The sequence below is a fragment of the Danio rerio genome, chromosome 17, assembly GCF_052040795.2.
Source record: "Danio rerio strain M-AB ecotype USA chromosome 17, GRCz13ab, whole genome shotgun sequence".
In the NCBI taxonomy this organism is placed as follows: domain Eukaryota; kingdom Metazoa; phylum Chordata; class Actinopteri; order Cypriniformes; family Danionidae; genus Danio; species Danio rerio.
The window spans coordinates 34,037,727-34,064,423 of record NC_141037.1 but is presented as its reverse complement, the minus strand read 5'-3'; the positions used below and the strand labels follow the sequence as shown (position 1 = coordinate 34,064,423).

Below are 26,697 nucleotides of genomic sequence, written 5' to 3'. Positions count from 1 at the left end.
ATGCAAACTCCACAAAGAAACGGCGACTGACCCAGCAGAGACTCAAACCAGTGACCTTCTTGCTGTGAGGCGACAGCTCCACCTGTGCCACTGTCTCCCCTGGGTATATATTAAAATGCTTAATTAAAACTAAGCTAAATATAAAATTAGGCCTAAAGAAAGAGTTTATATTAGGCACTACAGGACAAGCTGCTGGTGAACAACTTTTCATAAAATTGTAAGTGATTTTCTTTTTTTCAGAGACTTCATTTGAGTGCTGGACGTTAATGGAATGCTGTGCGTTTAGTTTATCGACATTCCTGTACATTTCCTGCTAAAGCAACCAGTAAACAACAAAACCTCAGTGCATGTGTCCCAGCATATTTACTCTGATCATGCATGAGCAATGCAAATCAACAAGTTCAACACTTTCAATATCAACTCACATTTTCTCATCAAATTCTTCCAAGATAAGAAGATCTGGACTCCAGTCCTGAAGAATTTTATTGCTGAACAAAATGAGAAGACAAAATGTGATCATTCAACTGAAAATCAGCTCAGAAAAATACTGCAATGTGGTGACAACTGATGTCACGGTTGCTCAGTGGTTAGCACTGTCGCCTCCCTGATAACTCTGATAATTGATAATAACTCACTGTGTGTGATTGAGTGTGTATAGGTGTGTGTTTCCCAGTACTTGGTTGCGGCTGAAAGGGCATCCACTGCATAAAGCATATGCTGGAATAGTTGGTGGTTCATTCCGCTATGGTGACCTCTGAAGTAGAGACTAAGCTGAAGGAAAATGAAGAAATGGTTAGACAATATTAAGGGGACAAATGTATGTACTGTACATAATTGTACACAACATTTATGTACACAACTCCAATTGCATGTTTGCTTTGTCACTCAGCAGTTACCATGAGAAGAAAAAGAGACCTGCTTTAAACAATTCATCTACACTCAAAAAAGATATACGTTGAACCAAAACAAGTACTGTAATTTTTTTACAGGTTTAACATTTTATTCATTTTCAACCAAAAATATTTATTGTAGTTAAGAAAAAATATACTCATGCAAAGTTAAAATATTGTAGAATGGAATATTTATCTTTTTACCTTTAGATCAAAGTACAGTTTTCTTTGGACCAACCTAAAACAATTACTATAATAGATAGATTTTTTTTTGTTTCCCGTCAAAATATAGTTTTGACTTGGTTGAAACTGAAAAATGTAATTAATATTAATGAAAATGTTTATTTTGGCCAAGGAAAAAAATTTCCATTCACTCAAGGGTAAAATTGTAGACAATGTATTATTTGAATTTTTTGGATCACCTTAAAATGTAATCCAAGTAAAATTGTAATTTGGACTAAACTATAATAAATATGTATAATGCTAATGCTTGCTATTTTATTCTCAATAATGAAATAAACTATCTGCTGGTGGTTTTAATATGACTATAAAGGGAATTTGTGTAACTGTGTGCGCTTTAAAACAAAATGAATACAGCAGTTTTAAACCAGGGACCATATTTTTTCACTTACACTAATCCAATAGAAATATGTATTTTGAATGAACGACAGACACTAAAAAATCCTGGTTGCCTTTCATTTTTAAGCTAAATCAAATTAACCTTATGAGTCCATTGAACTTATATTAAACTGGCTTAAAACTGCTTGCGTAACTTATGAAATTAAGTTAGAACATGAATAACTTCAATTGATAAATTTTTAATAATGTGCAGTAGTTTCACTTTTTAGTTTCACAGTTCACAATTGTGTCAACCATAAGAATCTTTCTATCTGCTTATCTAATGCACCTGATGCCATTTTTTTTGTTGTTGGGGATGGACGTGCTGAAACATTTCTCTGTGCTCTAAGCATGTTTTAACTTGCATATTTCAACTACTACTAGGAAAGAAAATTATGAGTGAGTAAAACTGTGGGAAAAGGGTCAGCTTTTTTTTTAAAGTCTTGACAGTTGCAAGCTTAATCTAGTCAGACGTCTCGCCACATCTTCACAATGGCACACATCCCACCATCTATTGTTCAGCAAACTCTTTGGCCAAACCCACTGGGCAAAACCTTGGATATACAAGGAGTCAACATTAACTGACAGCCTGCTGTGACATGAAGCTCAAGATGCTTATGGAAATGCTGTTGCTCGTTATTTGGGATTTTTTAAATAATTTGGCCCAGATAAAGAAGTTAGAAAGCTGTAACCACTGAAAACAAAATGATCAGCCCTCCTGTGAAATCTTGCTGGAAAGTGATGATTAACAGAATAAGGTCATTTTTCAGAGTATTCCCTCTCTCTCTCTCTCTCTCTCTCTCTCTCTCTCTCTCTCTCTCTCTCTCTCTCTCTCTCTCTCTCTCTCTCTCTCTCTCTCTATATATATATATATATATATATATATATATATATATATATATATATATATATATATATATATAATGAGAAAACTATTACCATCAGAAGCCAGTACAAAAAAATCGAATGCAAAACTTTTTCTAACGATCAACCAATGATGGCATAAAGACCGCCTTCTGATCATGGACAGACACCGTCTCATTAGCATGGTGAGCTGAGGAAAAGTAAATACATTACACATATACATTCAGGAATGAATAAACATTTGAAAGGGGGGAAAAATAAACTTTCAGTTTAGCATTTTTTTATTCCTCCAACATTTGTATAATTTATTAATTATTTACCTGCCCGCACTATTTATTATTTATAGATATATTTATGCATGATTTTTTTATTTTTTATATACATTTATTGTTTTGCATATTTATTTATTTATTGTTTTATTTAAGCAGGAATTTATGGATTTGTTTACTCATTTGTTTAAACAGTGCATTCTGAAAGTATTCATAGCGCTTCACTTTTTCCACATTTTTAATGCTACAGTCTTATTTCAAAATGAATTAAATTAATTTATTTCTTCATTTTTCTACACACAATAATCCCAAAATGACAATGCGAAAAAAAGACTTGAAATTGTTGGAAATTCATTAAAAATAAAAAAATAAAAAACAGAAGAAAAAAATTACATCTACATAAGTAATCACAGCCTCTGCCATGAAGCTCTAAATTGAGCACAGGTACATTCTGTTTCCACTGATCATTCTTGAGATGTTTGAACAGCTTAATCAGAGTTGACCTGTGGTAAATTTAGTTGATTGGACATGATTTGAAAAGGCATACATCTGTCTATATAAGGTCCCAGGGTTGACAGTGCATGTCAAAGCACAAACCAAGCATAAAGACAAAGGAATTGTCTGTAAACCAATGAGACAGAATTGTCTCTAGGCACAAGGCTGGGCAAGGTCACAGAAAAGGTTCTACTGCTCTAAAAGTTCCAATGAGCACAGTGGCCTCCATCATCAGTGAGTGAAAGATGTGTGGAACCACCAGGACTCTTCCTAGAGCTGGCCGGCCATCTAAGCTGAGTGATTGGGGGAGAAAGGCCTTAGTCAGTGAGGTGATCAATAACCCGATGATCACTCTGTCTGAGCTTCAGCGTTCTTCTGTGGAGAGAGGAGAACCTTACAGAAGGACAACCATCTGTGCAGCAATCCACCAATCAGGCCTGTATACTAGAGTGGCCAGACGGAAGCCATTCCTTGCTTGGAATTTGGCATCTGAAGGACTCTCAGACCATAAGAAACAAAATTCTCTGGTCTGATAAGACTAAAATTGAACTCTTTGGAGTGAATGCCAGGCGTTATGTTTGGAGAAAACCAGGCAGCGCTCATTATCAGGCTAATACCGTCCATACAGTGAAGCATGGTGGTGGCAGCATCAAGCTGTGGGGATGATTTTTAGCAGCAGGAACTGGAAGAATAGTCAGGATAAAGGGAAAGATGAATGCAGCAATGTACAGAGACATCCTGAATGAAAATCTGCTTCAGAGTGCTCTTGACCTCAGACTGGGGTGACGGTTCATCTTCCAGCAAGACAATGACTTAAAGCACACCGTCAAAATATCAATGGAGTGGCTTCATAACAAATACGGTGAATGTCGTTGAGTGGTCCAGCCAGAGCCCAGACCTTAATCCTATTTAACATCTCTGGAGAGATCTGAAAATGGCTGTACACCGTCGCTTCCCATTATTTACTGTCATCATGACAAAGACAAAAGAAGTTAATTAATTAAATTACATATTATAACTATTATATTTAACAATTGTTGAAAAACAATCTACTTTTTATTAAACAAAACTTGAAAATTAATAATTAAAATTGCACAGAAGGGCTAATAATGTTGTCTTCAACTGTATCTGTAAACCAGTTAATTCATTTAGAAGCATAAATCACACTTACAATGTCTTCTGTGGTGTGTTTTTAATTGATTTTATATTTAATAAATCATTTTGATATATTTTGGGGTGTAAATTAAGATATTGCTCCTTAAAGAACAGTGTTTGCATATCTATTTTAATGTATACTTTCTAAAAGAGGACAGAACCTTTTTAGCTTAATCCCTTGTTACTTTAACAACAATAAACAAAACATTTGTATTTGTCCTGTCAGTTTAAACCAGGGGTCAGCAACCAGCGGCTCTAGAGCCGCATGCGGCTCTTTAGCGCTGCCCTTGTGGCTCCCTGGAGCTTTTTTAAAAATGTTTGAAAATGCAAAAAGATGGGGGAGGTTAATATATTTTTTGTTTTAATATGATTTCTATAGGAGGACAAACGTTTTTAACGTTTTCAAATGCTGCAAAGTGTGTAGAATTAATATTTAATTTCAACATTTCTGTCAACGAAGATTTGCGTCATAGCCTGCGACACACGTTTCTATCAGCAGGGCGGGATGCCAGGCAGGTGGCTGTTGTAAACAAACCGGAAGATAATAAAGCAAGGAAAACCGTTCAAATATGGTATGACATATTAGAACACCTATTTGCAAACTTTAAAAACAAAACCAAGATAATACAAAAAAATAAAGATATACCTTTCTCCAAGACAGTGAAGGAAAGGGCTATTAAAATGGTAGGTAACATCACCGATCAGCAAACCAAGGACATTAATTCAGTGCCAGCATACTCAATTGCCTGTGATGTGACTGATATTCAACGCGTTTTTTTGCAGGTATGTGAACTCTGATGGGCCGCAAGAAGAAATGATCAAATTAATAACACTAAAAGACAAGAGGCTGTGCTGAAGTGTTTTAATGACAACAAAATAAATACCAACCACCTTATTTCAGTGGCTATTTAATCATGAAGGCTCATTATGTATTTGTAGCCAATTTAGTCATTTTTATAGTAGGCTAATATAGCTAATATAGATACATACAGCATGTGTTTCCTTCATTATAAGGCTTATATAAGGCTTTAAATTTTTTGTGGCTCCAGACATATTTGTTTTTTGTTTTTTTGGTCCAATATGGCTCTTTCAACATTTTGGGTTGCCGACCCCTGGTTTAAACATTTTGGTGAATGGTTTTAAGAGCACACACAAGATGGTGTGTCACACAAATTAAGTTAATGCCTCAGCTATCAAATACACAGATGGATATCTCAAAAGTTCACATAATTTTGGTCATGTCCGTACATGTAAACAGATGGGGAAGAAATTGTGTGTTTCAGTAATAACCTTATCTTTTCACATGCCAGTAGGCACAGCCATTTGAACCTATTGTCTTGAGGCATTCAGTCTCATTCATTTAGAGGGGGACACGATGGCTTTGTAGTTAACACTGTCGTCTCACATTAAGAAGGTTGCTGGTTCGAGTCTCAGCTGGATCAGCTGGCATTTCTGTGTGGAGTTTGCATGTTCTCCCCATGTTGCAGTGGGTTTCCTCCGAGTGCTCCTGTTTCCCCACAGTTTAAAGACATGCGCTAGGTGAATTGAATACACTAAATTGGCCGTAGTTTATGTGTGTGAATGAATGTGTACGGATGTTTCCCAGTACTGGGTTGCAGTTGAAAGGGCATCTGCAGTGTAAATCGTGTGCTGAATAAGTTGGTGGTTCATTCTGCTGTAGTGACCCCTAATTAATAAAGCAATCCAAGCCGGCTGACGCCTCACCTCCGTGTGGAGGGCTTTCCCGCCACAACCAGTTTGTTCGGTTAGCTCGTCGTGTTACATCGGCAGAGTGAAGGCCTGGAGGAGGAGCTGGTGGTGGCGAAAACTGGGTTCGAGTTCAGGGAAGATCGGTTCCAGAAATCAGGTAAGACAAAAAACAGAATCTAAAACAATAAAGTGAATGAGTTCATAACCGGGCGAGAATGCAGTGAAATTCGAAATCACGGTCAAAATTAGAAGAGGGCTTTTCTTTTTCTAGACAGCTTTTGTAAACCGTTGCTTGGGTTTAGAGAAGAAGGAGGAGGAGGGTGGCTGGGTCGGCCGATTGGTCAATCGTTCAGTCATTCAGTCAGTCAGTTGGACAGTTGGTCGCTCGACAGCACCCTCCGGTGGCTTTTTTAATCCAAGAACAGCCGTTTGAGATGAGAAAAAGTGCGCACAGCGGCCTCTCGCGGATACACGAAAACAAAAACTGCATAAATATGTACCTCCCGGGATGTATTTCGTGGTCTCCAGAAACGTACGCATGGCTACGTTTCCAGAATGAGCCTGGGTTGGAATAAAGAGACTGAATGAATGAATTCATTTCCATAGATTTTTAGTCAGAAAAATCTGCTTGTATGCTTCAAACTGGTATTTTTTCTTTTTATGTGGTGTCATAAACACACTTGATTGTAGAGCAGGTAGTTTGACTGCTTATTGATGTTTGTTATTCCTAGTCATTTACCCCATAGGCAAATAAACCAGAATTCCTAAAACAATCAAAGAAAAGAAATGACTTCCGTATTGCAAGATTAGGTCAATATTAGATCCATGAAAACTCTTAGTCTTAGGCTTTGCTCATGCTTTGTGCAGGAATTATTTAAATGCTGGATAATGTAACATGAGCTCTCCTGGATGAAAACTCCTGGATGTTTCAGGAAGTTCAGAAACAGTGACTGTGTATTTTACACCTGTATTTTTAGTAGGTGAGGCAGCTTATTATTCAGCTGATTGGCCAGTCATCTTTGACCACTGAGAAGTATCATTTAAAGTGATAGTTCAAGCCAAATGTTATTTCAAACCCCAGAGATCTTTGTTCAGAACACAAATGAATATACAGTATTTTATAGGAAAATCTGAGAGCTCATCCTCCATATACAGAAATGACCCTGTCTTGTTCAAAGGTTCAAGACACCCTGGAGTACTTTTCTTGAAATTTCAACAGATTTGTGTGTGTTGAGCATCAGTTAAGACAACGTTAGCACCTGTTAGCTTTGATTGTGGGGAAAACTGGATAATTTGCTGCTTTTGCCAGCTAATTTTTTCTTCCGAGTTTAAAATAATTTTTGAGGCGGGAACAAAATCAGTGATGTAGCATTAATTTGCTAGTACAGTGATGACGCATTGGTTTCTCATTTTTATTCATAGCTGAGTTTTCTCATCCAATGAGAAGACCCAGCTTCTTAATCATTCATGAGAGCCTGTGCTTTCTAAAGGCAAGGCAGACTTGTCAAGCTGCGAAACCCAATAACTGGGTGAGACAGCACACGGCATGCAGTATTTAGCTGTTCATAAAGCCTTGTTTGTTTCCAGAGTTTGTTGCATGGCTTTCTTGTTGGTCAAGACACTTAAATTATTTTTTAATTAAATAATAATCTAATATTAATCTGATCAGTTAACTGTTAATATTCGGTAAATAAGCAGCGGCTGATGGTTGGCAAAATTATCCCTAACTGAAAACAAACCCAATAACTTTCAAAATGATTTGTCATGCTGCGATCAATCACATCTAGTGATAATAGCTTAATGTTTTGATATAAAACGCATATCTGCGTCATAATTCCATGTTATTTAATCAAGCTCATTGTAAAAGACCTATATAAAGGTTTAGATAATCTTGTCTTGCTGTTTTTTTTTTTTTTTTGTGTGTTTCCATTAACCACCATGTTCGCATACTGATGTTTATGTCTATATTTCACTGCTCTCAAATCGTTTAGTTCTTTGTCTCACTTGCTCTCATTTTATCCCTTGACATGTTTTAAAGTAGGCATGAGTTTAGGTTGTCCTTAATTCCACTATTGTGACGTACATTAACTTAAAACGGTTTCTGAAATGATTATAAAATGTAAGGCGGTAAATGATTAAGTCCTATGGGAACAGATTGGATCATTGGAAAATGGGCGTTGCTAACAGGAGGAAGTTTGACGAATAGACAAAAGCAGGGCAGAAACGAGACCCACACTTTTTACAAAATACCGAAGTGCACAGATACATTGTTTATAACAAGCAGTACTATGTACAAATAAAAATAAGAAGAGTAAATATTGATTCAATGGCCACTGTTTGTTCATTCTTGTATTTATCATCAGTACAGCTGTTAAAAACAAAAGTCGATGACAAATGAACTGTGGTCAGCAGTATATTGTGTATCTTAACTTTCCAAACAATTGAACAATTCAAAGAAACAACACAGTCAGTTCGCTGATGTCCCAAAAAAACCCAACCTTTCTGCTGACCTCAAGGATATATCTGACATAAAAGGGCAGGGAGAGAGCGTGTCATACGGGCTCATGCTATACCCTCACCCTCGCGATGTGTTTGCACTGTAAGCACACAAGACAGCCTGATAACATCTTCCTAAATAGTTTCTCCAAAAACACCACAGCTTATCCCAGCAACCTTCAGCGCTGCTCTGTTTATTGGGAAAACGCAAAGAAGCGGTTAGTCGTTTGGGCATGTCAATTTCGTGGAGTTTCCTAAGTACTTGTTGTATTTTATTTACTCAACATCTCACTTCTGTCTTGAGGCAGTAACTGGTCAAATGAAGCTCGGTGGAGAGGTGAACAGTCGTTACTGTGAGCAAATAGGATGTGGCTTGGATGTAATGAATATCAGGACTGAACACTCCACCAGTCAATATAAGATACTTGCAGTCAGGATGAGTCCAGGCAAGCCTAAGAGGGGGTCTTTATTTGCATTTTATTACCCTGAACATCCTGGTGCTCTCGCTGAGACTTATAAGTGGAGCTGGATGGCAAATAATAACTGCAAGCAGTAGACATGAGCAAAGCGAACACAAACAAAAGGGAATCCTGCAACACATCCTGACGGAACTGCAAATAGATTCAAGCAAATTTATGATCGTCCCTTTTGGAATTAAGTTATTTAATATAATTTCAGAGTTAACAATGTGTGTACAGTATATATTTATTTACTTCTGTAACTGCAAGGTAGCTAAGGGGTTAGAATGGTAATTGGTGGTTCATTCCAGTGTGTCTACCACTGATAAAGCAGGGAATGAGCTGAAGGAACGTGAGAGAGAGAGTGAGTGTACTTTTGTTACATACATACATACACTCACTGGCCACTTTATTAGGTACACCTGTCCAACTGCTTGATACCACAAATTTCTAATCATGGTAGCACCTCAATGCCTTTAGGCATGTAGATATGGTCAAGACGATCTGCTGCAGTTTAAATCGAGCATCAGAATGGTGAAGAAAGGGGATTTAAGTGACTTTGAACATGGTATGAGTATTTCAGAAACTGCGTATTTACTGGGATTTTCACGCACAACCATCTCTAGAGTTTACAGAGAATGGTCTGAAAAAGACAAAATATCTAGTGAGCGAAAGTTCTGTGAGTGCAAATGCCTTGTTGAAGCCAGAGTTCAAGGAGAATGGCCAGACTGGTTCCAGCTGATAGAAAGGCAACAGTAACTCAAATTACCACTTGTTGATATGCAGAAGAGCATCTCTGAATGCACAACACGTAGAACCTTGAGGCGGATGGGATACAGCAGCAGAAGACCACACCGGGTGCCACTCCGGTCAACTAAGAACAGGAAACTGAGGCTACAATTCATAAAAAAAATGTTGCCTGGTCCAGAGTCTCAATTTCTGGTGTGACAATCGGATGGTAGGGTCAGAATTTGGCATCAACAACACAATGAAAGCATGGATCCATCCTGCCTTGTGTCAATGGTTCAGCCTGGTATTGGTGGTATAATGGTGTGGGGGATATTTTCTTGGCACACATTGGGCCCATTAGTAACTACACTAGGATAGGTAAGGTGTACCTAATAAAGTGTCAGGTGAGTGTATGTATGTATATTGTTGTTGAGTATTTAAAAAACTGCTGATCTATTGAAATTTTCAGGCACAACCACAGAGTTTTCAGAGAATAGTAGGCATAAAGAGGAATTACAAATGTGGGCACTTAGACTTTTTATTTATTTATGATTAAACATAGTTTAGTTACTTATTTATTGAAGACAACAAGTTTACTCAACTAATCACATTTTACAGTGCAGATCTCAGACCAGTAGATCTCCTTCTTTCTTGAGCCTATTTTAAACCAAATATAAAACTAAACCATACATATCTTTGATATTTTGACCTGTACTGTCCTCGTTTTCACTACAGTAATACAAAAGTTTTTGCTGAAGTTTACATCATCTGTTTGACAGACATGCAAATGGACTCATTAGTCATCCAGGACTGATGGAAGTTTATTTTGGCAGTGGCTGGAGTCTGTTAATACTGTACTTTCAGTGCATTTGATTTTAATGTTCCCTTTGAGATATTCTGTTGACTATAAGTAACTTTGCAGCAACATATCAACTAACACTTAGAGGGTTAGAATAAGTTGATGTCTGAGAAAATGTACTGATAGTCAACACAATGTTTAAAGGAGACAAAATATCAAAATGAATGATCTATTTTCTTGTCAAGGATTATTAATACAGTATAAAACAGCTTTTTCAGAGTTTACAGCTTTTATATAGTTCATAGTGTATATAATATGGCAACAGTGTTTGATAATACATAGTTAAACTCTTTTGCCAAATAAAAATAAAAACTGTGATTTTGCTCCAGGCATTTAAGGATTTACTTTGAATGCATAGTTTTGTAGGGTGTTCTTCAATGGGTGTTGGTTGGGTTGTTTTGTCATGAGGAAGAGAATAAATCCCTATTAAGTTAGTTTCATGTGTGTAATCACCTCTCATTTCTGATTTCAAACAAGGTTTTAAAACACTACACGTTGCTTTTAATACATTTGTAGTTTCATTCATACAATCTGCTTGTGTAGTGCTGGGAATTGGGTGGACATTCATACTAGCTTTTGTATTAAAAATAAAACAGTACATGCTTCTGTATGGTTCAAACTGTAGGAATTAAGAATGATTCAGTAGTTACATTTTCCTTTAAGTTCAGGTTGAAATGTCCTTTCTTCCATTGATGCAACAAGTTTGCACATAATCCCAATTTCGTGTGAGATCTAAAATATAATTGTCGATGATGTCCCATCCACCATATGACTCATTTTTAGAATTTTGGACACCAGTTGGGGAAAGTTACTTAATAAAGTAAACATTACAATATTGAGTTACTCCCTGATTAAGTAACTAGTTGCGTTACTTAGTTACCGTTTATTGTAAGTAATGCGTTACGTTATTTTGAGTTACTCTGGCTGAGGCTTAATCTCTTTCAGAACTAGTTTTCTTTCTTCCTTATTTTTTCTAAACACACTTTTTAAAAACACACTGTATAGGGGAGTGCGGGGCACAAAGTAACACAGGGTAAAATGTAACACAGAGTTTTAAGGTATTTACCCAGGGTTAACAATGACATGCTTCCAAGGTTTTCACCACAGTGTCAGCAGACGTCTTCCTGCCAATTATTGAAAGAGTTCTGCGAAATTTTGGATGAAAAACACAGGAGAAACCATTTTTGCAGCATAAAAGTATTTTTATTATAGCCTATATTTTTATTTATTTATTTATTTTTTAACTGTGAATGAATGTAAGTAAAATCTTATATTGCTGTGATTTCCATCTTCTGGGCTAAAAGATGGAACCATTTTGAAACCTGTACAAAAACACAGTGACTGCTAGCCAGTTAGTTGTTGAATTTTGAGTGTAATGTTGAGAACTTTTTAAAATAAAAGATGCTTTTAATGAAAAAAAAAATTGTAATAGAATTTAGAATTTTTTTTACTAATAATGCAAATAAGTGCATTGTATAATAATGCAAATAAATCCAAATGTGTTTATCCAATAGACGAATTACCAACCTACATCACACATGACGTTACACAGGTTCCCGGTTGCAAAAAGAGACTGGTTGCAATAGTTGTGTGGTAGGATGCCAAATAGAAAACTTAACGTTTACCATACACCACACCGCTTTTAATGCCAACCAAATTAAAAATGCTGTATTCTGTAGTTCTCATTTTATATCATGTAAGTTCACGCTATGCTGAATCATACACATTACTTGTTTTTGATTGCAGCAATGATTTCAGCAAAAACAGCTAAATATGGTTAATTAACCTGCGGACACTGAATGCTTAGAATGAAATGTGAAAATGTAAGTTCGCATACCCTGCCGTACAGGTGTAGTTCGCTGTCAGAATGCAGTTGTGCTTGTTAATGATTACCCAGGCCTTGTATAGCTTCGTCTTCTTTCCTTGTCTTTGGCTAGGCAGAACCTCGGTTTTTAGCACTATAAAGTTTTGAATCTGGTAATCATGGAAAATTATTTCTTGCACATGACCACACAGAACAAAACTGCTGGCATCCTATGACTTGTAGGCCTTTAACTTCTCTCTTGTAAAATCACTAGGAGTTTAATGTGAGTTATTTATTTCGGGCTGGATGCTTGGCCATTTCATCTTATCCAATACTCATTGGGAGCGTGCTATCGCAGATGGACCTGTCAGACAAACGCTGCTCACTTTAATGTTAGTTTTGCCGAATAACTGTGCTTATCACTGTGTGAGAAACTGTTATAATATGCTGAAAGCATTATGTAAACATTATATATCATATGTAATCAATATAACTTATCTCTAATACAACAAACTCTTTAACACATCAGATGATACCTCCTCGCTGTAAATGCTAGCGCTCCCGGTTTTTTCTGCAACCTCGCTGCGCTCGCATCCTGAATCTTTACAAACATGGTAATTTGTCTATGGATAAATTAATAAAATAAACATGCTGTAAAAAAATCAGCTAAATACTGAAGAAATATAGCTACTATTTAAAGTAAACAGGATTTAAATTCATTGTGTAAAATCTGCCTTTTTAAGCATATGTTATAACTAACCCTCTGTCTGTTACAACTTGCTCCGCAGGTGTGATAAATAGTAACATTTTTACTCCTGGCACTTTTGGCTATACTGCAGAGAAACTATAGGTCCGGTGATCATACAACCAGTGCTCATTTGTAGGAGAGGCTTGTGTGTTGTTGGTAAAAAAATAGGGTTTGTCTAACCCCATTACTTTGTTCATTATTTGGCCAAAACCAAAAAAGTGCTACATTGTGCCCTGCTCTCCCCTAACCTACATTTACCTTTAAAAAACTATTTTAGGATAATGTTATCTAAGAATATCCTCACTCCGAATCTCTACATACAATATATACAGCTTATTGAAAGTTTAAAGCAATGTGCTTGCTACTTTTTTACCATTTACCTTAAGTAAAGTCCCTGGTCATTGATACTGTGATCCCCTTTTATTTTTCTTTAATGAGTTTAATGAGTTTACAATTTTTTAAAAGCTAATTAATTAAATTAAAAAGTAACTCATGTTAAATTTTCCAAAATAGTAACTTAAATATTATTACTTATTTAGTAAAAGTAATTCGTCTTTACTAAGAGGAGTAAAATTACAGAACTCGTGTTACTTGTAATGCATTTCCCCCAACACTGGTGGACACATTACAAGCATTTACTATTAATTTTCCTTAAACTGAAGCAATGTGAAACAATTGTATAATGCAGACTAATTTAAATCCTTTATTAATGTAAAAAAAATCCAAACTGTTTAAATGTGACAGACGTTTTGATCCTGTTACTAACTGTTATTTGACAAAACTTGTTATTTGACAAAAACAGTGTTGACGTATCCATCATTTTGTGCTTTAAGCTCAAGATGCTAACCTCAAACCAGCAACCACAGGGCATGAATTTTGTGTTTTCATTATACTATTCTTTTTCAAAAGGGAATACAAAATTTGCTGAAATAACAGGGTTCATTTATTCATTCATTCATTTTCTTTTCAGCTTAGTCCCTTTATTAATCCGAGGTCGCCACAGCGGAATGAACCGCCAACTTATCCAGCACATGTTTTACGCAGCAGATGCCCTTCCACCTGCAACCCATCTCTGGGAAAGAAAGAACAAGGTTAACATATAATTAATCTACAATTGGCGTATCCAAAACATTTTGTACAAATAAATGAAAGAAAAAGAAACGACATGCCTCAATGGATGCCTTCCAGAGTTTCCCATCAGAGAAAGTGACTTCACTTCAAGTCACATGCTTTTTCTGTCAAGTGTCAAATAGTTAACAGAGTTGATCAAAATGTGGGACAGACACAACATTCATTCATTTTCCTTTAGCTTAGTCCCTTTATTCCTACTGGAATAAACCAGCAACTTATCCAGCATTTGTCTCACACAGTGTATGTCCTTCCAGCTGCAACCCTGTACTGCGAAACACCCATACACTGTCATTCACAAACACTACGGCCAATTTAGCTCATTCAATTCATCTATTGCACATGTCTTTGGGCAGTGTGAGAAACCAGAGAAAACCAAATCGAACACAGGGAGAACATGCAAACTCCACACAGAAACGCCAACTGACCAGCCAGTGACCTTGCTGTAAAGTGACAATGCTAATCATTAAGTTACCATGGCACCCCACAGACACGACATGTACTTTTAATAATTAAAATGCCAAATAATACAAAAATAGATACATTTCATGGAGATGTTTACTTTGAATTTATAATTCAAAAAAGATGAAAATTAAACTTAATTGTTTGACGATAGCTGAAGTCCTAAATATATGATTCAGGAGGAAGAGACAGTCAAAAATAGGTGTATAGAAGTCTAAGTTATCAACCTTTTCAAGACACAACAATACAAAATAAACATATTTTTGAGTTAACGTGATGTAATTTGTGTAACTCCTCAAATGGTTTAATTTACTGAAAGTTTTTTTTTTTTATCCGCGTCAAAAAGGTTTATCCAGGAGATGCAAAATGTACTAGCAATTCTATAATTGCTCATACACTGTTGAAAATATTGGCAGAAGTCAAATTCATGACAAATTCATTATTATATTTAAGCGTTCAAGTTTTATGTTTAATATGTAAATTAATTGAAATTTGTTCCCATTTTAATGTTTTCCCAGTTTTGGAAACCCTGTGAAATAATGTTAAATGCCTTTTATAATATTTAACTAAACAAATATGTTTTTATTTCATTCCATTTTTTATTAAACATCTATAACCCCAGTGAAATCCATGTTAGTCACAAGTAATCTAAAAGTAATCCAAAAAAGTAATACGTACAATGATTAATTACATAACTGACTACCATTTTCATCATAATTTGTAGCAATAGGCTACAACTGATAAATAAGCAACCCAGCAAACGTGATTACTTTATATATTCTGTACACAAAAATGATTGCAATTAGAACACACCGCCTTCAAACATATATTGTAGCAACAGCTAAACTAAATTTACCAGCAATAACCAATCCACATGCATATGGATAATGAGTTCCTGCTGTCAGCACACATTCAAAGCCATGACAGCAAATATAAACAGTGTGCCTGTTCAAGCAGAGGTCTCAGCATTAGGGTAAATAAACAGTGCTGCAGGACTCAGAACAGTTTAAACCGAAAACTCACTGATAGCATCTAAAACCTTCTCCCGCTAAGGAGAGCTGTTGTTTATTTTCTCATCCCTGTAAGTTTCTAGGCATTATCTCCACTTAACACACTCATCCACTATAAGAAACACTCTCTAAGCTCTTAAAGAGATATTAGCTATCCATTTAAGGGGAAGAATATCATAGTAGAAACTGATTGGAGTTGGAGTTTCATGAATTTGGCTTATTTGCATGATAATAAAACAAGTAAGTGTGTTGGAGTTTGGGAACTACAAGCAAGATGTAAATCTTAGTTTTGTAGCCTAATCAATTCAAATGACATGCAAATAAACACAAGTGATTAGCTTGTAAACAACAACAACAAGCACCTTATTCTAAAGATGACAGTTTTGCCATTTGGTTTTGTTGCATTTCGCATTTCTGTTGATATATGAAGTGATATATGCATATTATATAGTTTCTTGTCAAGACAAGTTCAGGTTTAGAAATTATTATTATTATTATTTATTATTACTTATTATTTAATTGACGGAATAATTTTTTTATAATTCTTATATTTATATTATATATAAATATATATAATATTTATATTATATTCTATATATATATATACTGTATATAGAGTATAATATAAATTATATCTTAAATTATATTATATTCTTATATATATTTATATCGTATATATATTATTACGTAATAATATGTCATGCAAAATAAAACAGCTATATAAATATATATTGTTATTAAAGCCATTTTGTTCAGTTAAGAAGAACTAGCGTTGGGTTTTGGTTTGGTGTGGGTGTTAACAGCGCTTTGAATTGGGCCTGTCCTAATATGCTAAATGAATGCTGTATTGGCAACACCTAATATTGTTATGCACACAAATCAGCAGAAACTGAAGACATGGAAATGCATGTGAATTACAACATGAAAACTAATTTTACAGCCAAGCAAGAGATGCCATTGTTCATATTCATCTCTGGGATACACAATGAATGTTCAATTCTAATGATATCTCATCCTTTAGTGTAGTATGTTGAACATCACCACCATTTTCAGGAACAGTTTAAACTTTTGTATAATTTATAATGAGATGATATGTGTTTTTGTAATGCAAATGCTGTCTTCATGCAGATTTTCTTCTTTACTGTAAAGTGATTTAATCTTTTTTAGTTGATGTCTTGTTTAGTACCTGATAAAAGTTTGGGGAAAATTGGGAATATGTTTAAAACATTTATTAATTTGTATAATCCAAAGCTGCATTTTCTGCATCATTACTCCACAGTTCAGAGTCAAATAATACTTCAGAATTTCAAATATACTGATTTAATTATGTGTTGTGGTTAATCATTATTGTTTCTCAATATTCAATGCTGATTATTATATTATTATTAATGTACAAATATATAAATATCGATTTTCAGGATTCTTTGATAAACCGAAGCTAAAAAGGCAGCATTAAAAATTGCTTATTATTTATTTTAGAATATTATAAATGTTTTTGTCACCTTTGATCAATTTAATGTGTCATTAATAAGTATGAATATTTTAAATAAATATTATCCCTTGTATTAACACATCTTTTATTAAGACTTTTATCTTTGTACTTTTGGTGGTATTATATTCATATGTTTCCATAAAAATACATGCAATAAACAACACAACTGTTTTCAACATGAATAATAATACATGAAATAAATAAATAAATATTAAATATTTTAAATACTAAAATAAATTAAATTAAATAAATGTTTCTTGAGCATCAAATCAGCATATTAGAATGATTTCTGCACTGTAAAAAAATTATATAATCAATTAGTCCTGAGCGCATATGTTTTTAGGTCATAGTAACTTTTTAAACAAAGTTAATCGTGTTCTAACTTAATTTGATAAGTTACACAAGCTGTTTTTAAGTCAGTTAACCTTAACATAAGTTCAATGGACTCATAAGGTTATTTTGATTCAGCTTAAAAATTTAAGACAACCAGGATTTTTTTACAGTGTGCAAGATCACGTGACAATAAAAATGTGAATAATGACATAAATAAATGCAATATTTAAAAAAATATATATATTTAAAAGTTAAATAATAATTCTCAGTATTACAGTTTTTCTTATTATTATTTTAAATCAAATACATCCAGCCTTGGTACGCAAAGAACACTAACATTATAAAATCATAATATTTTCAAACTTATCATCTTCAGTAGCCCAAATCTAAATCACATTTATTTGGAAAATAAAAATACTATATAGAAATATAGACAATTTTAAGCTTAAATAACCAAAATGTTCCAATGCAAATCTAAATTTAAAAACCGTATTTACACTGTGCTGTTAATTTCCCCAGATTTGATGCAACCTTAAACATACACAAACCATAAACAGATGAGCGTCTTTGAATATTAAGCTCCTCCTCTTAGGTGTAATCCAATCCAGAGCCCTGTCACAGGTAAAACCGGCCCCAATTTCTCAGTATATCCAAAAAAGCGAGAAAAGCCAACAAAACCCGTTCTCGTACAGGCAATTCTAACGCAGCCCTCATCCCATCCTGAAAACGTTGCTCCATACAAGAAGAAGAAGGATCGGATTTACAGTACCAACTAGAAAGTCCAGTTCGACCATAAGAGATGTCACAGGAGCATGAAAAGTAAGTTCACCACTGTTGGTCCATAGTTAACCGAGGGAAGATCGACACAAACGGATCCCATGATTCATACACTGTTTACTGCTTAATTCTACTTTTATTTGCTGGAGCTGACTGAGATTAGTTTAGCAATTGTGGAAGGCATTGGCTTGCCGTGAGGAGTCAGACTGTCAGCGAGAGCTGATTCCGCTACACAGTTGTGCTGTTCGGTTTCTTCAGTTCACCTGTCATGTTCAGACCTGCTACGGTCGCAGGTGTATCTGCACCTGCTGCGGGAGTTATGAGCGCTGCGCTGAGTTTGTCAGACTTGCGTGATATTTGATTTGTTTTGAATGTTTGTTTATCTGTTTTGGAGTGAAATCCTATTTGAGGCAAAATGGGAATTGCAGGACTTTCTTTTAGTAAGTGTTTGTTATAAGCTTGTGCAACTAGTATCTGTGTTTTTGTAAAGGTAATAGTATATGATGTGGGAGCAAGTGATATTATTAGTATTGTACAGTATGTTAAATCTGCGATATTTTAATTATTATTTGTTCATTTGTTTTTGATGGATCCTCAACAGAAGTTGTTAACTAAGTAACTGTCAATAAGAATTCTCTCATTAAAGTACTTATATTTACTTACAGTCAGCTGAATGTCAGTTGAGAGACATTCAAAATAAAAGTGTTGGCAGGTATTACTGTAAACAGACTACTTACACTCGCATGTAGTTAGGTATAATCAACAAAATGTCTAAAGGGATCATCAAAATATTATTTTAGGTTAAATTTGGCTAAAGTTTTGTAAAAGGAGCTGATTGAAACCACACACCTGCTTTCTAGGCGTTGGCAATTCCTACTCAGGAATGGTGTTTAAGGCTTTTGTGCATTGTTTAAAACATGCAAATCCACACAGAATCGCTCTGGATTTTTTAGGAAACGTTCCGGCTTCTTTTGTTTCGTAGAAGTGGTCATTGTGTGTACACTAAATATTTTCCAGTTGCTGAGCTTTTCCACTCAAACAAACGTTTGTTGATGACCATCACCATAGCATATATGCAACTAGAGACTGTGTATCTGTGGCTCCTAATGCAAAAACTCAAAACTCTTCTTGGTTAGTGTTTGGAGTTTGCTGGATGGGGTCGCAAACGCATCATTAGTGATTTCACGCTTGGTTGCCTCTTTTGTTTTAGAAGTGGGATTGCGTGTCCACAAGGTTTTTATTGTCCCAGGATAACGGATCTATCGGGTTGCGAAGTTAAAATCAAACAGGGAGAAAGAATGGCACAATTAGTTATCAAATTACTCGTAATCCGTTTGCGTACACCAACTTGGACGCAAGTTTTGTCATAGCAACTCTATATGGATCGAGTCTATTATTAAAGGGGACAACAGAAACTAACCATCATCACCCTCCCCCCCAAAAAAAGCCCTTCAAAATGGGGGGTTTCACAGTTTGACGAACTATTATTGGTGCTCTAAAGAGGTTTTTAGTAAGCAGTTTTGGAAAGTGTGAAGAAAGTTTTACCATTCTAAAGTACCTGTTGTGCAATTAAAAGATCATATGTTACTTAAATGATCTCTATAGAACCATTGATGTTTAAAGTATATGTTTTTGTTTTGAAAGTTCATCGAAAACCGAACATTTACTCACCATTGACTCACCCTTAAGTAGTTCCAAACACTTATGACTACCTTTTATTGTCTTGTTAAACACAAAAAGATGTTCTGAAGAATGTTTTCTGGTAACCATTAAGATTCATAGTGTAAAATAAAAGAATTCTATGGAAGTCAATGGCTACCAGTTTTCAACATTTTCCAAAATACCTAAGTCTGTGTTCAATAAAAGTAAGAAACTCGAACTGATTTGAAACAAGTAAGGGATGATTACATGAAGACTTTTTTTAAAACTTTCGCTTAAAGAGTGCATGCATGGTGACATTAGCCCTGAGTAAAATGAATAATGCATATTTGAATTGCATACCAGTTAACGGGATAGTTCACCCTAAAATTAAACTGAACCATTGTGTGGTTTCAAACCTTTATTAGTTTCTGTTCTCTGCTGAACACAAAATAAGATATTTTGATGAAAGCTGAAAGCCTGTAACCATTGACATCCATAGTCGGAAAAAACAAATACCACTGAAGTCAATGGTTGCAGCTTTCCACTTTCTTCAAAATATCTTCTTTAGTGTTCAACAGATGAAAAGAAGACAAACAGGTTTGTGACAAGTAAAGAGTGAGTAAATGCTGACAAAATGTTCAGTTCTGGGTTAACATTCTTGTTATGGCCCTCACCTTAAGCTAAAAATAAGTTAAAAGAAAAAAAAACTCAATTGTGTCCCATTAATACATAAGCAGTGGATCAAAGAATTTAAAATCACTGTAAGTCATCTTAGTCTCAATAATAGATGACAAATCACAGCGAAACGGCCCAACCGGTTTCTTAATGAACTTTGTCGCAAGTGAAAAAGTCACCAGATCTCCTTCTGACACTTCTTGACTGGCCGTCTTACTGGAAGAGCAAGTGAAGCATGTTGTCAAACGGGAAGCTGCGGTCTGTGCATAGATTTGTTGTTTGGGCCGGTTTTGTCACAGATCCTAAGATAAAGAAGGCCTTTCACAAGCATAGTCAGCTCTTTTGTCAACTATGACATCATTAATAATGCCAAAACACCTCCAGACTGTTGATGCTCAACATCCATCATTGGGTTTCTTTTGTTTACTAATCACACACGGTCTGCCTGAAGATTCATTTCGCTGTTGTCGTCGTAGTATTGATGGCGGTTTGTGAATGTTCCTTACAGTAAGCGGGCAGTGCTCGTGCTGCCCAATGATCCTGCGTACAACCAGCGGCGGCCTTACACCAGTGAGGATGAGGCCTGGAAGTCGTTCCTGGAGAATCCGCTCACAGCCGCCACCAAAGCCATGATGAGCATCAATGGAGACGAGGACAGCGCTGCGGCTCTGGGTCTGCTGTATGATTACTACAAGGTACGACGGTCAAGATTTACGCCAACATTTGTATTTTTCAAAGTTAAATTAAAATACAATTTAAATTAATTAAATAAAAAAAATAATAATCTGAAATGTACTTATTAAAAACAGAGTATTGCAAGCAAAGTTAGCATTAAATATTAATTAAATTGAATGTATTAATACACCAATAAAAATTATGACCATGTTTATCATGTTTGTTAGTCCAGTAAACAGAACTTCTTTGAGGGATGTAAATTTATAGTAGCAAAAAAACATTTTTTTTAATGCTGTTTAAAGGCTAAAAATATGATTATTTCTAAACATAAAACTAAAAAAATAATGCAAATTGAGCATTAAATATTAACAAAAAATTATTTATTAATACTGTATACACTGCAATATTTATATACATACATACATATATATATATATATATATATATATATATATATATATATATATATATATATATATATATATATATATATATATATATATATATATACATACTATAACTAAATTAGGTTTTTATTAACATGTCTAAGACCAGAATATGGTTATTATTTGAGAACCACATTGAGTTTAATGATGTCTGATGATGTCCTATTTTTGCACCAAATGCTGATTGTATGTTAAATATGTTGGCTGGCAGATATAATAGGTAAAGCTGATACTATTGGATGTGGTCAGACTTACACAGAGTTTGTTTGCTTTCCCCAGGTGCCACGGGACAAGAGAACAATATCCCAGCAAAAGACTGACGTCCTGGGCTCTGATGTGGATCCCAACAAAAGGTGAAGCTCTCATCAAAGATGCCTTAGTCAATGCCATTTTTTTCTCTCATACTGGGAAGATGAGACCCTACATTTTCATTATTCTGTACTATGGTTGCAGTAACTAATAGATTAGAAAATAGTCATCAGTCATTTAAGAATGCAAGAGTGAATTCCATTTCTTCCTCATATTTGGAAGTTGAGGTCTTACTTTTATTTTTAATATTGGTGCTGGAGGTTTGAATTAGTAATAATAGTAAAGAAGATAGTTGTCAAATATTTATACGGTTGATCTGTCATGTCTGTTTGTCCAGCATGCAGAAGCTCAATATACAGTAAGTGACCTCAATTTGAAGTGCTTTTTTCAAAGAATATGAAGTGCTTAAAATATGTTTATGTACATGTTTAATGGTGCTGCACTGTTTAAAAGTATGTATTATACAGTAAAATCACACTAAATCTTATTGACTAATATGAAAATGTTCATATGATTTATTTACAATATAGTTTGTGAAGTAACTTGTTCTGTCTTTTAATAGAGATATTAATTAGGAGACTTGCTTTGTTTACCAAATAAGAGGTTCTAACATTGTAAACAATAAATAAAAGTTAAAAAGATAATATTTTTAATTCATATATTAAGTTTTTAGTTACGATACTCCCAAAATAAATCTGCAGATTTTTTTTTACAACACTTTCAGCAGAAATAGCAAAAAATGTATGCAGATTCTCTCTGGCCCTACCTATAACTAAAGATAACTAAACATTAATATTGTCTGTTATTTGAGACAAAGATGAGACATCCCATTCTAGGGTCCACATCAAATTAAATTTACTGATAGGATTTTTGATAAGTAAACAATATGAAAAGTAAAAGTAAATAAGTAAATAAAATGAAAGTAAATGGTCTACTTTAATGTTTCACATAACCTTTGTGAAAATAAAATCTAAAGCAAAGTGAAATAATCGTACATTGACATTCAGTGTTATATGTAAAACATAATAAACAACTTATTTTTTCTGACTTATTCTTATCAAAATGTTTAAAATGATAAGTATTCCTATTAGAGTTCATTATATTTTAAATGCAATTTTAATTAAAAACATATTGCTGAAAAATTAGTAAAACTGCAGCAAAGTATTAAGATTTAAAAGGACAGTTAATAAGAGTGTTGGCAGAGGGTTAGATCACCTCAAAACAAATCTTTTACTCTCTAAATAGATTATTTACTTCACACTCAAGTGGTTCTAAAGATCTATAAATTTGTATTCTTTTTTCAACATAGAAGACATTATTTTGACAAACTTTATAAACCTGTAACCATTGACCATTATTAGTAGGAAAACAATATATGGAAGTACTTAATAGTATATTAATACTATGAAAGTCAATGGCTACCAGTATCCAGCATTCTACAGAATAGCAACTTTTTTGGGTTCCAAAAAGGAAAGGAATTCAAGTAGAGAAAATGTAAATGATAAAATAAATTATAATTTTGTGTGAACTATCCCTCTAATTTATAAAATCTTTTTATCTATCAGTTAAACGGCTCTTGTTCTAACTACGTCCAACTTTTAGTGAATTTAACTATTGTTATAGTTTTAGTGGACATCTTCTACAAAAAGAAGAAGTCACACTTCATTGCTCAGTACACAATCTAAGATATTTTCAATGATTAAAATCCCATTTTCATTGATCAGGAACATGTTGACCCCTCTTCAAGAGACATCAATGCAGCTAGGGGACAACAGGATCCAGGTCCTAAAAGGGGTCCCCCTGAACATTGTCCTGCCAGGAAACCAACATGTCCAAGATAAGAGAGGTCTCTTTCCCAGCCCTGACACTACAGTGACTGTGTCGATCGCTCCTGTAGCAAGCAACTCAGTGAAAACCGAGGGTCCATCACATGGTTTCTCTGTCACTGTCCCGAACCCCCACTGCGCAGAGCCAGACAGCCACACGGTGGTGTTCGACCGCCAGCTGCCCCACAACCAGTTCAGCCCAAACACACAGCCACGCACCCCAGACTCCACCTTCCCAGAAAACCCAGACGTGAGTTTCCAGTCCTGTATTTCACTGCTGCTTTTAGTTTCACGACTTATTTTCAGGATTTGCTAATTTAACTTTTCCTTTTAAAAAAATCCTCATTACCGAGGTCTAAAAAACAATACACACTGAATTTAAAGCTATAAGAGTTGTCACTGCACTTTAAAATTATATGATTAATATAAGTCATGACAACAAGTTAGTAAGACCCTATTAAATTAATTTAATGTTTAAATAAAAACTAACTTAATATTTTTTTTTCATTTTACAAACCTTAAGTCAGTTTCTTGTCCTTTAAGGTAAAATGTATCATAAGTTTGATTTGATTCAACTTTAAAATTTCTAAAAATGGGTGTGTGTGTGTGTGTGTGTGTGTGTGTGTGTAACTGTAACATTCTGTAGTGCATTTAGTTATTGTTCAAGGCCATATCAGTCATCATATAGTAAACATCTGTCATCTTCTCATCAGTGACATTCAGTCTAAACAGTCTCTGGTTCATTATAAAGTATCTTCTTGGACACTTTTAATGCTTCCCAACCGTTTGCTGCATGTCTTAAGGTAGTTCAGTATGATGCGATTTTACTTTCTATCTGCGATTGGAATTGAAATACTTTTTTCTGATTCCCATAGACAGGAAATAATAAATTAGTAATTGCAGGATGAAGGAAAGTAAATGTACTGATACAGTACTTAAAAAGTACTTAAAGGAAAGTAAAAGTTCACATTTTTAAAACTATTTAATAAATAAAAATTTCTGAAAAAAATAACTCAATTACAGTAGTTTGAGTATTTGTAATTTGTTACTTTACACCACTGTATATACATCAACGGTACATATCAGTACCTAAAGATGCAAAAGGGATCCCAAAAGGGTTGACATTTTTAGGTACTAATACTGTATATGGACCTTTCTGTTACAAATGTGTCTTTTAAAAAGGTACCACTCCAGTGACAGCTGGCCAGTCATACCATAGTATATTTGAAGACCAATTATTACCATCACTTTTCCTAACTATTCTTTGGCCAATCCATCCTAAATTGTAATTTCAAACTCCTAAATTGTAGTATGTTTAAAATGGGTATACAATGTCTAATATTCATCTTCAGTGTTGATGTCAAAGATGCAGTAGGTGATCTTCCACAATACTAAGAGCTTAGCATAAATCTCTGAATCACAGTCCCTTCCCTGCCGTTCAGAGCCACGCCTCCTGAAACACGAGCACGCGCACCTTAAAGATGACAGAACCTTCTCTCATGTGTTAAAAGTGACTAGTGATTATTCGGCGAGCAGAAATTACACTCATTACAAAACCAAACTGACATGGTATTCCAGAGCGATTATTCAGAGTAGCAGGTCGTCATTGTTCAAAAATGAACAAATGTGTTCTGAATATAAAACCATCTTCACCTCGGTAAAGCGCGTTATAGGCGGAATAGCGCTATTTGTGTATTGTTGTTAAACTAAATCAAATCTACATTATTGATGCTGTAAAAGGACCTTATGAAACTGAAAAAAGTCTCATCAATCTTTTATTGGAAGATTTTAGTGGCTGAACAACACTTCTGTGCAGATATAACCCATTTGTAACAACATCCAACGTTACATCAGCTTTGCGTGAAGCTAAAATAGTTTTAAAACTTATTATTACCCGTCATCCTTTCCCTAGCGTGCAAAGGTAACTCTAGTGCAAAGATAACTCCAATCCAATATTTTTCAAAAGTTTTGATTCAGCATGTATTTACCGATCGCTCGCTCGCTCGCTCTCTCTCTCTCTCTTTCTCTCTCTCTCTCGATCACTCTTATGAACGCGCAATGCACAAACGGCGGAGCTGCGTACAAACGGCTGTGCATTTGTTCAAATCTGCATTTGCTGACAGACAGTTTGAGCTACTTATCGGAATTAGGAGAGATGTCGGCCCGACTCTATTTAATTGGATGAACATTTTTTAGTTTTATTTCTTACCCAGAATACAAAAATACATATAAACAAATTTAGATCACTTACTTTAATCAATACCATTGGAATGTGAGGAGACTTTCAACCAGCACAACAAAAAATGTTTCTGAAGACAATCACCTACTGCACCTGAAAGTGGAGGATGTGATCAGATAACTAACAGGGCATGTAACTAAGCAATAGAACTGTCCATTGATGACAAAGTACAGTGTCTCTGTTGAAAGACCTGTTGCCTTAAAAGTGACAAGTTGACTTTATACTTAAAAAAAAGGAAGTCCACTCGTTGTACCTCGGAACAGTTAAGTTGACATACCTTAATTTTGTATAAATATGCACGTAGTTTATTTACTTAATGATTGTAAAGCAATTGGTTTACTCACTTTTTTAAGTAATGTAACAAATAGTTTTTTATTAAAGCATATGTGTTTTTCTGCACTAAATGAAGAAACCATTTTGGACATTTTAAATACACTGTAAAAGCTAGCAGTCAACTTTATCAAATGAAATGAGTGTAGTTAACTCAAAATTGTCTAAAAGTTAATTCTACTCATTTGAAAAGAGTATATAACTCAGTGTTGAAGGTATTGAGTTAATTAAATACCTCATTACTTCAACCTAAATAGAG

At 34.7% G+C, this 26,697-nt stretch overlaps 2 protein-coding genes across 23 annotated transcripts in view; one reads left to right on the top strand and one right to left on the bottom strand.

The window, feature by feature from the left end:
• LOC147833119 (uncharacterized) overlaps positions 1 to 26,697 on the bottom strand; it is a 127,404-nt gene that overhangs the window by 47,595 nt on the left and 53,112 nt on the right. For 11 of the 19 annotated variants that reach the window (XR_015513495.1, XR_015513497.1, XR_015513491.1 and 8 more), the window contains 2 exons: positions 636 to 771; positions 426 to 488 (listed from right to left, as the gene is read on the bottom strand). The exons of 3 other annotated variants lie outside the window; for them this stretch is intronic. Coding sequence is in view for 1 of the 16 variants with exons in the window: in XM_087290744.1 (XP_087146870.1) it covers positions 426 to 488; positions 677 to 771 (158 nt within the window). In the remaining 15 variants the exon portion in view is untranslated. Of the gene's footprint in view, positions 1 to 351; positions 489 to 635; positions 772 to 26,120; positions 26,202 to 26,697 lie in introns of those variants that run through there. 5 more of the 19 variants (XR_015513489.1, XR_015513506.1, XR_015513486.1 and 2 more) reach the window with 3 other exon arrangements.
• grhl1 (grainyhead-like transcription factor 1) overlaps positions 18,173 to 26,697 on the top strand; it is a 37,989-nt gene continuing 29,464 nt past the window's right edge. For 2 of the 4 annotated variants that reach the window (XM_087288623.1, XM_087288622.2), the window contains exons 1-4: positions 18,362 to 18,737; positions 21,122 to 21,308; positions 22,014 to 22,087; positions 23,768 to 24,119. In XM_087288623.1, coding sequence (XP_087144749.1) covers positions 21,243 to 21,308; positions 22,014 to 22,087; positions 23,768 to 24,119 — 492 coding nt within the window. In that variant the 5' untranslated portion in view covers positions 18,362 to 18,737; positions 21,122 to 21,242. 4 annotated transcript variants of the gene reach the window in all.